The 12578-nt window shown below is 64.6% G+C and overlaps 2 protein-coding genes across 2 annotated transcripts; one reads left to right on the plus strand and one right to left on the minus strand.

The window, feature by feature from the left end:
• Positions 1 to 1390: 1390 nt before the first annotated feature.
• On the minus strand, positions 1391 to 8086 carry LOC131560818 (zinc finger protein 282-like). Its single transcript, XM_058809796.1, has 6 exons — positions 8033 to 8086; positions 7509 to 7907; positions 6439 to 6565; positions 4714 to 4827; positions 4408 to 4518; positions 1391 to 3446 (listed from the first exon to the last, which is right to left on the minus strand). The coding sequence occupies exons 1-6, from the start codon at positions 8054 to 8056 to the stop codon at positions 2551 to 2553; spliced, it is 1671 nt and encodes a 556-aa protein (XP_058665779.1). The 5' UTR covers positions 8057 to 8086; the 3' UTR covers positions 1391 to 2550.
• A 70-nt stretch (positions 8087 to 8156) lies between these two features.
• Positions 8157 to 11230, plus strand: LOC131565726 (tigger transposable element-derived protein 3-like). The gene is made up of 4 exons (XM_058816778.1): positions 8157 to 8323; positions 8408 to 8658; positions 8925 to 9056; positions 9183 to 11230. Exons 1-4 carry the CDS (start codon positions 8157 to 8159, stop codon positions 10997 to 10999), a joined length of 2367 nt encoding a protein of 788 aa, XP_058672761.1. The 3' UTR covers positions 11000 to 11230.
• The last annotated feature ends 1348 nt before the right edge of the window (positions 11231 to 12578 follow it).

A 12578-nucleotide genomic window follows, 5' to 3' on the forward strand; every position in this document is an offset into this window, starting at 1 on the left:
GATCCACAACCCCTGTCCAGGGCTGATCCATCAGGAGGGGACACGAGGAGCAGCTCTGGAATTCAGGGGTGTCCCTGGCTGGGGCTTGTACATCCCAGTGCACAGGGAGTGTCTGACCCTGAGGGACTCCACGCTGTCCCTGTGGAGATGGGTGGGGATCACCAGGTGTGGTTATTGCCAGGAGTGGAGTGAGCAGGACTGGGATACAGCCGTGTCCATGGAGAGCTGTGTGCCTGTGACCAGCCCTGTGTGACCACAGAGGGACACTCGAGTGTCCCCAGGGTGTCTGTGTGACCACAGAGGGACACTCATGTGTCCTCTCAGTGTCCCTGTGTGCTCAGAGCTGTGCTCAGCCTTGCCCTTGGCAGCACCCACCCTCCCCAGCCTGGATCCCACAGGCTGCTCCTTCCCTGAGCTCTTTTCCCTCTCTTTCTCCCCATAATCCATCCACAGCATCTCCATGTCCATGTGGGGCAGCCCCATTCCATGGAGGGGCTCCAGAGTGTGGGGGATTCACTGGGGTCACTCAGAGCACGGGGGATTCACTGGGGGGGATTCACTGGGGTCACTCAGAGTGTTGGGGATTCACTGGGTCACTCACCCTATCCCCCCGGGCACCCAGCACGGGCTGGGGTGGCTGAGGGACTCTGGCACTCCCTGGTCTCTGCGGACCCCAAGTGCCACGTCCCCATGGTGGCTGTGACCTCAGGGCTGCCCTCTCCCCTCCCACACCAGTCCCAGGCTGGAACAACCCCTGGGGCTCGCTGGAGCTCGGGGGGTCTCTGGTGGGGAGAGGGAACTCTCTGTGTGCTGGGCTCTGGCAGGGAAGAGCCTGAGGAATGCTGGGCTGAGAGGGAGCCTGGAAGGAAAAAACCCCAGTGTGTGGCACCAGCTGGGCACCCTATGAGGCCCCTTCCAACCCATCCCTTGATCCCAGCTCCAAGGTGGCCACAGCCACCAGCGCTTCTCCCTGTCCCAGCTCCATCCCACCACGGATCCAAGGATTCCTCAGCTGTCCACAGCCCCATTTGTGTGTGGCACAGGCACAAACCCAAATCAAGTTAAAACCACTGATCCCAGATGCAGCATCCCAGAGCAGCCTCGTTTGCCAGGCCTGGCTCTCCAGCTCAGCTTGGTTTGTGCTGTTCACCTGCTCCACAATCACCTGGAAAAGCTCCTGAGCACCAGGGTGAGGGAGCTCCACAATGAGCTGGAAAAGCTCCAGAGTAGCAGCCAGGAGCAGGATGAAGGAGCTCCACAATGAGCTGGAAAAGCTCCAGCAAGGGGCAGGATGAGGGAGCTGCAGGTACTCACAAAGGGCTGACAAGGAATTCAGAATGGAAACACTGTATTGACAGACTTTACAAAAGTTATTACAAAACACGGTCACAAACCAGCAGCTGACAATACAGAGCGAAGAGACACCACGTACAGCCACCTCAGAACAACACCAACAGCTCCAGAAGTCATCCAATATTTACACAAACAGCTGGAAAACTCCGGGCGGTTATCGCATACATGGAAGTGTTTTAGAGCAACTGTGAAATATAGTGTCACACCTTTCCTTGTAGTATTATCATCATCATAATTAATAATAATAATAATAATAATTAATAATAATAAGACTACTTCTAGGTTAACTAAAAACCAAACAGCTCTTTACAGGGGTTAGGAGAAGCTGCTTTCACTCGTCTAGACTTACCTGAGTGAGACCAAACCCAGTTAAAAAATAGAAATAAAATCACCTTCATTGTCAGGAGTCTGCGTGTCGGCCCAGCGGCGCCGTTCCCTCGGGCCAGAGGGGAACCACAGCCCGGCTGGAGCCAGTGACACCTCCAGAAGCTCGGAGACGCGTCCTCCTCGTGTGAGCGACCCCAGCACGCCTCCGCACGCTGCCCTTCCCGACTCCTCCTGCTCCAATGTCCTCAGCCCCTTCTCCTGCACCTGCTTTATCTCACCCCGCTCTTTGCCACGCTCTCCTCTCCGCTTTTCCGCCTTCCACAAATCCCGCGTCGCGCCCCGATCGCCTCTCTCTGCCTCTCCTCTCTCTGGCCTTCATCCCAGTCGTGGCCTCGCGGCCTTTGGGGACGCGGCGACGCAGCGGGAGCGGCCGGCCGGGAGCGGCGCCTTCCTTCCCTCCCTCCCTCCTCGCGCTTCCAGCCTTGCAGTGAAACGAGTGGAAAAAAGAAAGCGAAAGCTTGTCACTCCTGAATATGCACAAAGATAGGTGGGGGAACACCTGCTAAATACGGAGCCCAGAGAATCGCTCGGGATCGTTCTCTACGGGCAGAATCCAACCCTGCGTGGGGAACAGCGAGCGCGGGGCCTGCGCCGCGGTGGGAGCGCCACGGAACCCCGCGGGGTCCCAGAGCCGCCTGGGCCGGCCGAGCAGAGTCTTTAAGAGGAATTCCTTGGATGCTTCACCAAAGCGGGCTTCGTAGCATGACCACATGGATTAGCTGCGATACAAGTCACCTGCCATCATGCTGCACGTCCACCTGCCAGACCGTCACGGTCACCGCGAGCCCTCCTGCCCCGGCCCCACCACGGCTACTGCTTAGTCTCTTTTTTCACGCAGAAATGGTCGGTCTGGGTGCCCGCCGAGCCCAGGTTGTGCTGGGAATCCTCGCCGGGCCGCGGGTTGCGCGAGTGGATTTTCTGGTGGCAATTCAGGGACTCTTTGTAGCGGAAGTGCTTCCCGCAGACGGGGCACTGGTAGGGGGTCTCCCCGGTGTGCACCCGCCAGTGCTTGAGCAGGTGGTCCCGCCGGATGAAGCTCTTGCCGCACTCGGTGCACTGGTAGGGCCTCTCCCCGGTGTGGATGCGCTGGTGGCGGATGGCCTTGGAGAGGTCTCGGAAGTCCTTCCCGCAGTAGGTGCACGTCAGCGGCCCGTCGCCCTTCCCCGTGTGCAGCTTCTGGTGCAGGATCAGACTCACTTCCAGGCTGAAGCTCTCCTTGCACTGGGAGCAGGTGTAGGGCCTCTCCACCATGTTGTTCACCTGGTGCCTGACGAAGCCGTACTTGAAGCCCGAGCTCTTCTCCCCGTCGGGGCGCTTGGAGCCTTTGGAGCGGGAGGGGCCCTGGCCCTTGGCTTTGGGTTTCTGCCGGAAGCTCTCGCCGCGCTCCAGGGACGTGCAGGCCTCCTCGCTGGCGTGCGCCTTCTGGTGGGTGGCGAAGAGCTGCTTGTCCAGGAAGCTCTGGCCGCACTCGCAGCAGATGTAGGGCCCCTTGTCGGCTGCCGCCTCCTCGGGATCCTTCCTGGCCAAGTCTCTCCCGCGGCGCACCGAGCGCCTCAGCCCGTTGCCCGTCGCCGTTCGCTGCGGCGGGGCCGAGCCGCTCTGGCTCTTGCTGCTCGACTGCATCTCCTCCTCCTCTTCCCACTTTCCTGTCAACGACCTGGAAAGCTCCAGGCGCTCGGAGCCTTCCTCATCGCACGGCTGTTCGTCTGGTGGAGCAGAGACACCGGTGTCATTTGGGGTCACAAGGATTGGGGGGTTACTCTCTCAGCTCCCTTGGGACACGAGGGGTCTCTGCTGTGCACACCCAGCTCAGAGCCTGGCACTGACGGGGCTCTGAGGCCGGCTGGGAGCACCTACTCTGTCCAGAGGGATTGGACTTGGAATCTTGGAATTGTTGAGATTGAAAAAGGCCTTGGAAATCATTAAGTCCAGCACTGGGAAGGCCACCCCTGACCATGTCCCCAAGCGCCACATCCATATGGACGTTACATCTCTCCAGCAATGGAGACTCCACCACTGCTTTGGGTGGTCCCAATGTGTAACAGGCTCTTTTAGGGAAGAATTTTACCAATTTCCAACCTGACCCTCCTTGGCACAGCCTGAGGCCCTTTCCTCTCATCCAGTCCCTGTTCTCTGGGAGCATAGCTCAAACCCCCTGGCTGTCCCTTCCTATCAGGGAATTGTGCAGAGCCAGAAGGTCCCCCCCTGAGTCTCCTTTTCTCCAGGCTGAGCCCCTTTCCCAGCTCCCTCAGCTGATCCTGGTGTTCCAGACCCTCCCCCAGCTCCACTTCCTTCTCTGGACACACTCCAGCAACTTCCTGCCTTCAATTATATTGTAATATAATATTATGTATATAATCTAGTTATAGATAGGTAGCCAGAGGAAAAGAGAGGGTTCCTGAAGCAGGACAGGCCTTTAACAACTAGTGTTTTAAGATAAAGTCCAAAAAACAGAAGAAAAGGGAATAAAACTTCTTTTCTTCCATGGGCTTGGACAGTGCCTGAGGGTGAAGAATCTCCCATGGTATAAATTGTGACTCACAGCAACTTTCTGAAATTCTGGAAAAGCATCATCCAGAAAAGCTGAGCTGCTCCTGGGAACGAGGCCGGGAAGCCAAAAGCACATCTAGGCAAAGGACACTTCCCAAAGCAGCTCAGTGCACTCACATGTACCAGGGACCTCCATGCTCTCCTCTTCCTCAGAGCCTTCGTGGCTTTCAGCCAGAGTCTCTTCATATTTACCCCACGAGCTGTCATCGGGCCCAGGGAAGAAAAATTCTGTGCAAGAGGAAAGAGCAGGAGTTACACTCCAACCTCCCAGCTGCTTTAGAGGATTCCAGGATAGATGGATGCATCAGGTGGGAGACAAGCGGGAAAGCAAAGCCCCCCTGCACCTGAGGAGAGCTGACAAAACAGAACAGCCCCACACCTGCCTGCACCTCCCTCCTGAGTCCCAGGAACCTCGTGGCTCACCGGTAGTGGGGTCTGTGGGGGTCTCTCCTCCCTCAGAGTCCTCCTGATCCTCAGCGTTGGGATCCTCTCCCTGCTCAATCCGTGTCAGCAGGTCAGGCTTGGAAATGGCAGCGTCTGCACATGAAAAGAGGATGAGGATGTTTCCCCTGCCCTGGCGGGAGAGAGACTCTGCAGCCTTTGCCCACCAACCTTCCTTCTCTGGGGAACGAACGAGAGAGGCTCGGGAAGCTGCTCCCAGCCCTCTGCCCCGCTCACCTCGCATGGGCCCTGGATGCAGGAGCACACTCTGCTCAGGTGAGCAGCACCTCCCAGCCTGCAGCGTGAGGAGGACAGGAAGGAAAGGCACCCAGGCTTACCTGCAGGCTCTTCCTGTCTCCTCCTCTGCACTAAGGTCCGCGGATCCATTACAATGGGGGCGTCAGCTCGGGGGCGGCAGCAGAGCTGCCAGCACTGCCCTCCCCGTGCCGTTCCCTCCAGCCAGGACCGCTCCGTCCTACTCGTCCGAGTCCCGGGCTGCTCGCGGATTTTGGTGGGGGAAAGGGGACAATCACCATCTCTCCTGGGGCGGAGAGCAGAAAACTTCACTTCCAGACATGTGGGAGGGAGGGAGGGAGGCCCTGGGGGTCAAACTCCACCTCTGCTGCGGTGGATCCGTTTGCCTTACACGGGAGCCAAAGCCCTAAACCTCATTTCTCAAGGGAAACCTTGGGATGAAGCACAGAAAGGTGCTCTAAGCTCCAGGCTCAGATCCCCAGATCCCCTGAGCCTCAGGAGCAGGACATGGGACTGGTATGGAAACAGGAGACTGGGGGCTGTGGTTACCCTTCCCCTTTCTCCTGGCACACAGGGACTGCAAGAAACTTCTGTTCAAATAAATATGTGGGGGAAAAAAAAAGCAGAAAAGGCCTGGATTGGGCAGAGCTGGATGGCAGGGAGGCAGATGAGCCTGGGCTCAGCACAGGGAAGTGTCTGGCTACCAGGGACGGCGTCTGCGCTCCCAGCCCCAGTCCAGCCAAGGCAAGGTCATTTCTGGAACGTGCTGTGAAGGGAAGGCGTTCCCCAGAGGGAATTCCCGCAGCCAGGACTGGCAGGAGCGAGCAGAGCGCGTTCCTTTGGCGGGGAATGCACTGCCCCGAGCTGCTGAGGGGAAAGCAGGAGGCAGAGCTCACCCCCAGCTCTGCCCCAGCAGAGCCCGCAGCACCACGAGCAGGACTGGCTCCCCTCCCTGGGGCTGGACAGAGCACCCGGCAAACTTCCCTTCTCCCTCAGGGGAGAGGAAAGGGAAGTGTGCACAACTCCCCACGGAAAGAAGGGCTGGAAGGAACCTCAGGGGCAGGGCACAGAGCACCCTCTGCTGCCCTAAGCAGCCAGCGGGCTGATGCACCCAGCGCAGTGGATCTGTGGACCTTGGCGTGACAAAGGAACTTCCCTCTTCCCCAGCTTTCCTTCGATTGAGGCTCCTCTCACTTGCCCTCCTCCTCCTCCTCACACCCCAGCACTCCCAGGCTGCAGGGAGCATCAGGGAGCCACTGTCCCTGCGGTGACACTCACGACATCATTCCACCCTCAGCATGGCTGTGAGGGCTGAACTCACAGCCTGGGCTGTGTGACACCTCCCCAGAGCACAGCACCCCTCCCTGACCCTGCAGGACACACGTTCCATCCACCAGTTCCCAGGAAAACTCTGTGCCAGGAGGCTGAGGGCCAAGCCAGGCCTGTCATTACCCATGGAGATGACGGCCTCGTAGTTGCCTTTCATGATGTGCCTGTAGAGCTCCTTCTGCCACTCGTTGAGGCTCTTCCACTCCTCCTCAGAGAAGTTAAACGAGGCGTCGTTGAAGGCCACGGGGACCTGCAAGGAGCAGCACCACGGGGTTTGTTTCTCATTCAAAAAAACACCTGGGGATGTTTTCTCATTCAATTTTCTCACTCAAACTCCTCAAGTGTTGTGCAGACAGGAACATCTGCTCCTTCCCACGTCCCTCATCCCTCAAGGGACACGGCAGGGATTTCCCCTGTCACCTCCCCCTGCTCAGCCTCCTCCTGTCACTGCCCCGTGCACAGGGCCTGGCACAGACTCCTTTTCACTTCCTTTTTGACACAATTCTGCTGCTCATCGCCTCTGAACAGCCCTGGGGATGTTTCCAAGCCTTCCCAGTTACACGGGGCTGAGCCACAAAATTCCACCTGATCCAAACACAGGAATTTGTGACATCCCTCCCAGATGACACGTGCATGAGCAGGGAATAACCAACACAGCAGGACCTGTGCTGGTGCTTCTGGGTACTGAAGGGAGGACAAGGCTGGGGGAGCCATGAACAGCTCTCAGCACTACAGCTGTCCCAAAATGGGACTGTGAGTGCAGGGATCAGGCTGTCACTGCAGGAGACGGGGCTGTCAGTGCAGGGGTGAGTGCACAGGATATGAGGGTGTCAATGCAGAATGTGGGGCTGTGAGTGCACAGGATATGGGGCTGTCAATGCAAGAATATGGGGCTGACAGTGCAGGATATGGGGCTGTCAATGCAAGAATATGGGGCTCACAGTGCACAGGAAATGGGGCTGTGAGTGCACAGGAAATGGGGCTGTACAAGGCATGGGGCTGTGAGCTCAGGATAAGGGGCTGCAAGTGCACAGGAGATGGGGCTGTGAGTGTACAGGAGACGAGGCTATACAAGGCATGGGGCTGTGAGCTCAGGATATGCGGCTGTGAGCACAGGGCACAGGGTTCAGAGCCCAGCAGACGTGCAGAACAGCCCCGTTTTGCAGCGGGGAGCAGCAAACCCAAACCGTTACCTTGGGGACTTCCCCTTTTGCCCCCGGGGGCAGCCGCAGGATCCAGAAATTCCTGTTCTTCAGCAGGTTCTCCATGTTCTCCAGCCGCTTCTGCAGCTGCCCGTACTCCTGGATGAGGGTGCCCAGCGCCGTCCACTTGCTCTCCAGCTGGTTCCCGAACTCCACCGCCGTTTTCTCGCAGCCGATCAGCTTCGTCTCGGCCATCCTCATCCTGCCCTCCAGGTTCATCAGCTGCGCGGCCTGGGTGTCCACCTTCCTGTCCACGGCCTGGATCTCGGTGACCAGCGTCAGGGAGATCTCTGCGGCCGGCAGCTCGGCCTCGCCGCCGGGGCCGTGCTCGGGGGCGGCCAGCGGCTGCTCCAGGCCCAGCTCCTGGGGCTCCATCATGCACTCCAGCTCCTGCGGGGGGAACGCGCGGCGCTGAGCGCGGGGACGCGCCCGCAGCCCGCGGGGGGGGCGGGACGCGGGGCCGGCCCGGGGGGCGGCGGCCGGCGGGGGAGGCGGGGGGCGGCGGCGGCGCTTACCTCAGCGGGGGCCCAGTCGGCCATGGCGCGGGGGGCGGCGCGGGCGGTGCGGGGCGGCGGCGCGGGCGGGCGGCGGCGGGGCCGGGCGGCGGCGGCGGCTCAGCAGCGGCGGGGCGGAGCGGCCATGCCGAGGGCGCGGGGCGCGCTGGGAGCGGCGGCGGCGGCGCCCGGCGCCACAGCGACCCCCGGCGGCGGGCGGACCGCGCGCCCATTGGGCGGCGGCGCGGCCAATCGGGGGGCGGAGCGCCGAGGGGGCGGGGCCGCCCGGCGTCACGCGCGCTCCCGCCGCCGGTAACGGGGCCGCGCGAGGAGGGGGCGGCGGCGGCTCCGGGCGGGACCGAGCGGGACCGGGCGGGCGGGAGGGGACGGGGACAGGTGCGGCAACGCCACCGCGGCCCACCGGGGCTCGGCAGCCCCGCCACCGGCCTCACGGGCGCCGCCGACGCCGCGTCCCGCCGCCCGGCCGCGCGTCGCCATCCCGGCGCGGCATCACTCAGGCACCGCCATCCCTCGCGCTGCTGAGGCCTCGGCGGGAGCAGCACCGGGAGCAGCTGCCGCCGCCTTTCCCGACGACCGGGACGGTGCCGGTGCCATGAAGGAGGACCGCCAGCATCCCGTCGACCTGGGTGAGGCACCGGGGCCATCCCGGCTCCGCTCCTGGCACTGCCGGTCGTGGCCTGGCCACGAGGGAGACCGGCACTCACCGGGTTGATACCAGGAGCAGGAGGTCACGGGGTGCCTCTGGGGTCAGCACGGGACCGCACCGGCTGCCTGTACCGATCAACACGGGCAGCCAGCCCTGGCCTGTTGTGACCGATGTCACCTCTGGTGGCATGTCCGTTGGCACGGCGAGTGGCATCACCGGCTGTCCCTCCTCTTGTCTCTGTGACAGGTTACGCCATCACCAAGCCCGACATCCTGGCCGAGGTGGAGCGAGGGGACGAGGGGGTGGCGGCGGCAGCGGGGCGCTACGGGGAGCGCCAGAGCCCCCGGCCACCCGCGGCACCGGCCGGTCCCTCCCAGGGTGAGCGGGACACGGGGACGGGCGGGATCGGGGCCAGGTGGCACCGGGAGCAGGAGTCGGGCACCGGCCCGGATCCTGCCGAGCCGGGGGCTTGGGCCGCTCCCCAACGCGCTCCCGTGTCCGCAGGGGACTGGCAGGGCAAGGAGGTGAAGAGCGAGGACGGGGTGTCCCCACCGCCCCGCTCGCCCCCGTCCCTCCACGCCGGCCCCGCCGACTTCCTCGTCCCGCTGCGGGAGCGGGGCTGCAGCTACTGCGGCGTCCTCGAGCCGGAGCCGAACCCCGGTGCCGGTAACGGGGGGTTCATCGCCGCACCGCCCGCCTTCGAGAGCCGCCGCTACCGGCCCGGGGAGCCGCCGCTGGATTGTGCCGAGTGCGGCCGAGGCGGCGTCGGGCACAAACCGGACCTGGTGCGGCACCGGCTGGGGCGCGGCGCGGAGCTCGGCTACGCCTGCGGCCGCTGCGGGACAGGCCTCGCCGAACCGGCGGGGCTGGGGGCCACGGGCAGCCCCCACCGGCCGGGGCCCTGCACCGGGCGCTCCCCGGGCACGGCGGAGGGAGGCACGGCGGCGGCGCCGCGGAAGGAGCGGAAGGAGCTGTCGCTGACCGAGAAGGTGCGCGTGCTGGAGATGCTGGAGGGCCCCAAGGTGTCGCAGAGCGAGCTGGCCAAGCGCTTCGGGGTGTCGCAGCCCCAGATCTGCCGCATCATCAAGAACAAGGAGCGCATCCTGAGCGAGTGGCACCGCAACGGCGACCCCGAGCGCAAGCGCAAGCGGGAGGGGAAGGACGCGGCGCTGGAGGCCGCGCTGCTGCGCTGGGTGCAGGGCGCCCACGCCGCCGAGCTGCCCGTGGGCCGCCCGCTGCTGCAGCTCCGGGCCCGGCACCCGGCCCGGCCCGAGCCCGAGCCCAGCGGCGGCTGGCTGGCTCGCCTGGGCGCTCGCCACGGCAAGAAGCCGCCGGCGGAGAAAGGGGACGCGGAGCAGCCCACGGCGGAGCACTGGGCCGGCGCGGTGCTGCCCGGGCTCCTCCGCAGCTACGCGCCCGCCGAGATCTTCGCCTGCGGGGAGACCGCGGTGCCGCTGCCGGCCGGCGCCCCCGGTAACGGCGAGAGCCCCGGCGAGCGGCTGACGCTGCTGCTGTGCGCCAACGCCAGCGGCTCGGAGAAGCTGCCGCTGCGGGCGGTGGGGGACAGCCCCCGGCCGCGCTGCCTGCGGGGCGTCAACCTGGAGCAGATGCCGTGGAGCTACCGCGCCGGCGGCCCGGCCGGGCTCAGCGCGCCGCTCTTCGCCGAGTGGCTGCGGGAGTTCAACGAGGGCATGCGGCGGCGGGGCAAGAGCGTCCTGCTCCTGCTGGCCAAGCACGAGGCGCACCCCTACCTCCAGCTGTCCAACGTCAGGATGGTTTTCATCCCGCCGGCCGCCGCCCTGGCCCAGCCCCTGGACCGCGGCATCGCCGGCGACCTCAAGGGCCACTACCGGCGCCGTTTGCTGCGCTGGCTGCCGGCGGAGCGCGGCGCGGGCCGGCCCAGCCTGCTGGACGTGCTGCACATGCTGGCGCAAGCCTGGGGCGACGTCCACCCGGGGCTCATCGCCGGCTGCTTCCGCGCCGCCGGCTTCACCCCCGACGCCGGCACCGAGGCCGTGTCCCTGAGCTCGGCCCCCGGTCTGCTCGGCCGGGAGCGCCCGGAGCGCGACGGGGACGCGGCGGAGGCGGACGGGGACGGGGGCACGGCGGAGGGCGAGGACGCGGGCGAGCTGGCGGCCGTGCCGCCCTGCCCCTCGGAGCGGGAGGTCTGGAGGAGCCTGGCCACGCTGCGGCGGTACCTGGAGTGCCAGGCCACCTCGCCGGACCTCTTCCAGGCCTTCTACGAGCTGGAGGACGCGGTGCACATGGTGTCAGCCGGCGCTGGGCGAGCCTTCCTCGGGGACAGCCCTCCCCAGCAGTGACCGGGCAGAGGGGCCGGTGCTCCTTGGGGCTGTCACCGCCCGGCCCGGCCGCTGTTCCCCGCAGCTGAGCCGTGGGGTTTGCAGTGGCAGCGCTGGGGACACAAAGCTGCTGCCAGAACCTTCTCCCGGGGAGTGGCTGCTGCAGCCAGCAGGAAACGGTGTGGAACTGCTGCCAGCGGGGATTTGCCCCGAGTGGGGCAGTTGTGGCTGCCGTGGGGGGATGTGGGCGGTGCTGGGGTGTCCCCGTGCTGGGGACAGCAGCTCCATCCCACACGGGAATCGGGTGCCTCCGGCTGCTGTCACCACGTGGTGCCTGGAGGATTGTCACAGGCATTAAAAAGTTGGAATTCAGCAAAACCAAGCACGGGTGGTTTTATTCTGCTGTCACATCTGCTGGGAGAGGGGCAGAGCTCCCCGGGGTTTCCCAGTGCAGCAGGGCCACCCCAAAACCCCCTGCCCCTCCTGGGGACACCGTGGTCCCCACAGCCACCCCGAGCTGTGCCATCCCCAGCCGGGTACCAGGGCTGTGGCAGCACCTGCGGGCAGTGGGGACCTGGCTGAGCACCCTGCGCTGGCTGTGCCAGCCTTGGTGGCACCCTGGGGTCCCCTGCAGAGCCCCCCGTGTGCGCTGTGCACCCTGGGGTCCCTGGGGTCCCTGTCTCTGCTGGACTGCAGCGGGTCAGGGGCAGCTGGAGGCCACCAGGCAGGGACAGAGGTGTCCCCACAGGCCCAGGGGGTACAGGGATGGGGGCCACAGGGGGATCCCCACACGGATACAGGATCAGGGTGGGCATGAAGCACCCGGGGGAGGGGGTGCAGCAGGCGGGACCCCCACAGGGATGCACAGCTGCAGCTGGGAAAGGGGGGGACACAGGGGCTCTGTGCTCCCTGTGCTGCACTGGGGCTCCCCTCGGGGACACCGTCATGGGGGTACATGGGGTGCACGGGGATGGGACCCCCGTGGGGTGCACCTTCCCGGGGTGCAGGGATGGGGGGCATGGCGGGATCCCCACGGGGACACAGCCCCGCAGGGGTGCCCGGGGTGCCCTCGGGAGTGGGGTACAGGGGTATCACCCCAGGGGGGACCCACGCAGGGATGCATCCGCGGTGGGTACCCGCTGTCCCCTTAGGGTGGAATGCAGGGATGTCCTGTGCCTTTGGGATGTCCTGTCCCGGTGTGATGTCCGTCTCGGTGGGCTGTCCGGTCCCGGTGAGCTGTCCCCTCCCGCAGTGCTGTCCCTCCCGCGGGGCTGGCTCTTCTCGCTGCGCTGTCCCCTCCCGGTGTGCTGCCTCTCCAGCTGTACTGTCCAGTCCCGGTAGGATGTCCCGGTGTGCTGTCCCTCCCGGGGCTGTCCCCTCCCGGTGTCCTATCCTGTCCCGCTCTGCTGTCCGGTTTGCTGTCCCCTCCCTGTTCTCTGTCCCCTCCCGGGGCTATCCCTTCCCGGTGTGCTGTCCGGTCCCGGTGTGCTGTCCCTTCCCGGTGTGCTGTCCGGTCCCGGTGTGCTGTCCTCTCCCTCTGCGCTGTTCCTCCCGGGGCTGTCCCGGTTCCCCGTCCCCTCCCGGTTCCCCGTCCCCTCCC

The sequence above is a fragment of the Ammospiza caudacuta genome, chromosome 1 (assembly GCF_027887145.1).
Source record: "Ammospiza caudacuta isolate bAmmCau1 chromosome 1, bAmmCau1.pri, whole genome shotgun sequence".
NCBI classification, from domain to species: domain Eukaryota; kingdom Metazoa; phylum Chordata; class Aves; order Passeriformes; family Passerellidae; genus Ammospiza; species Ammospiza caudacuta.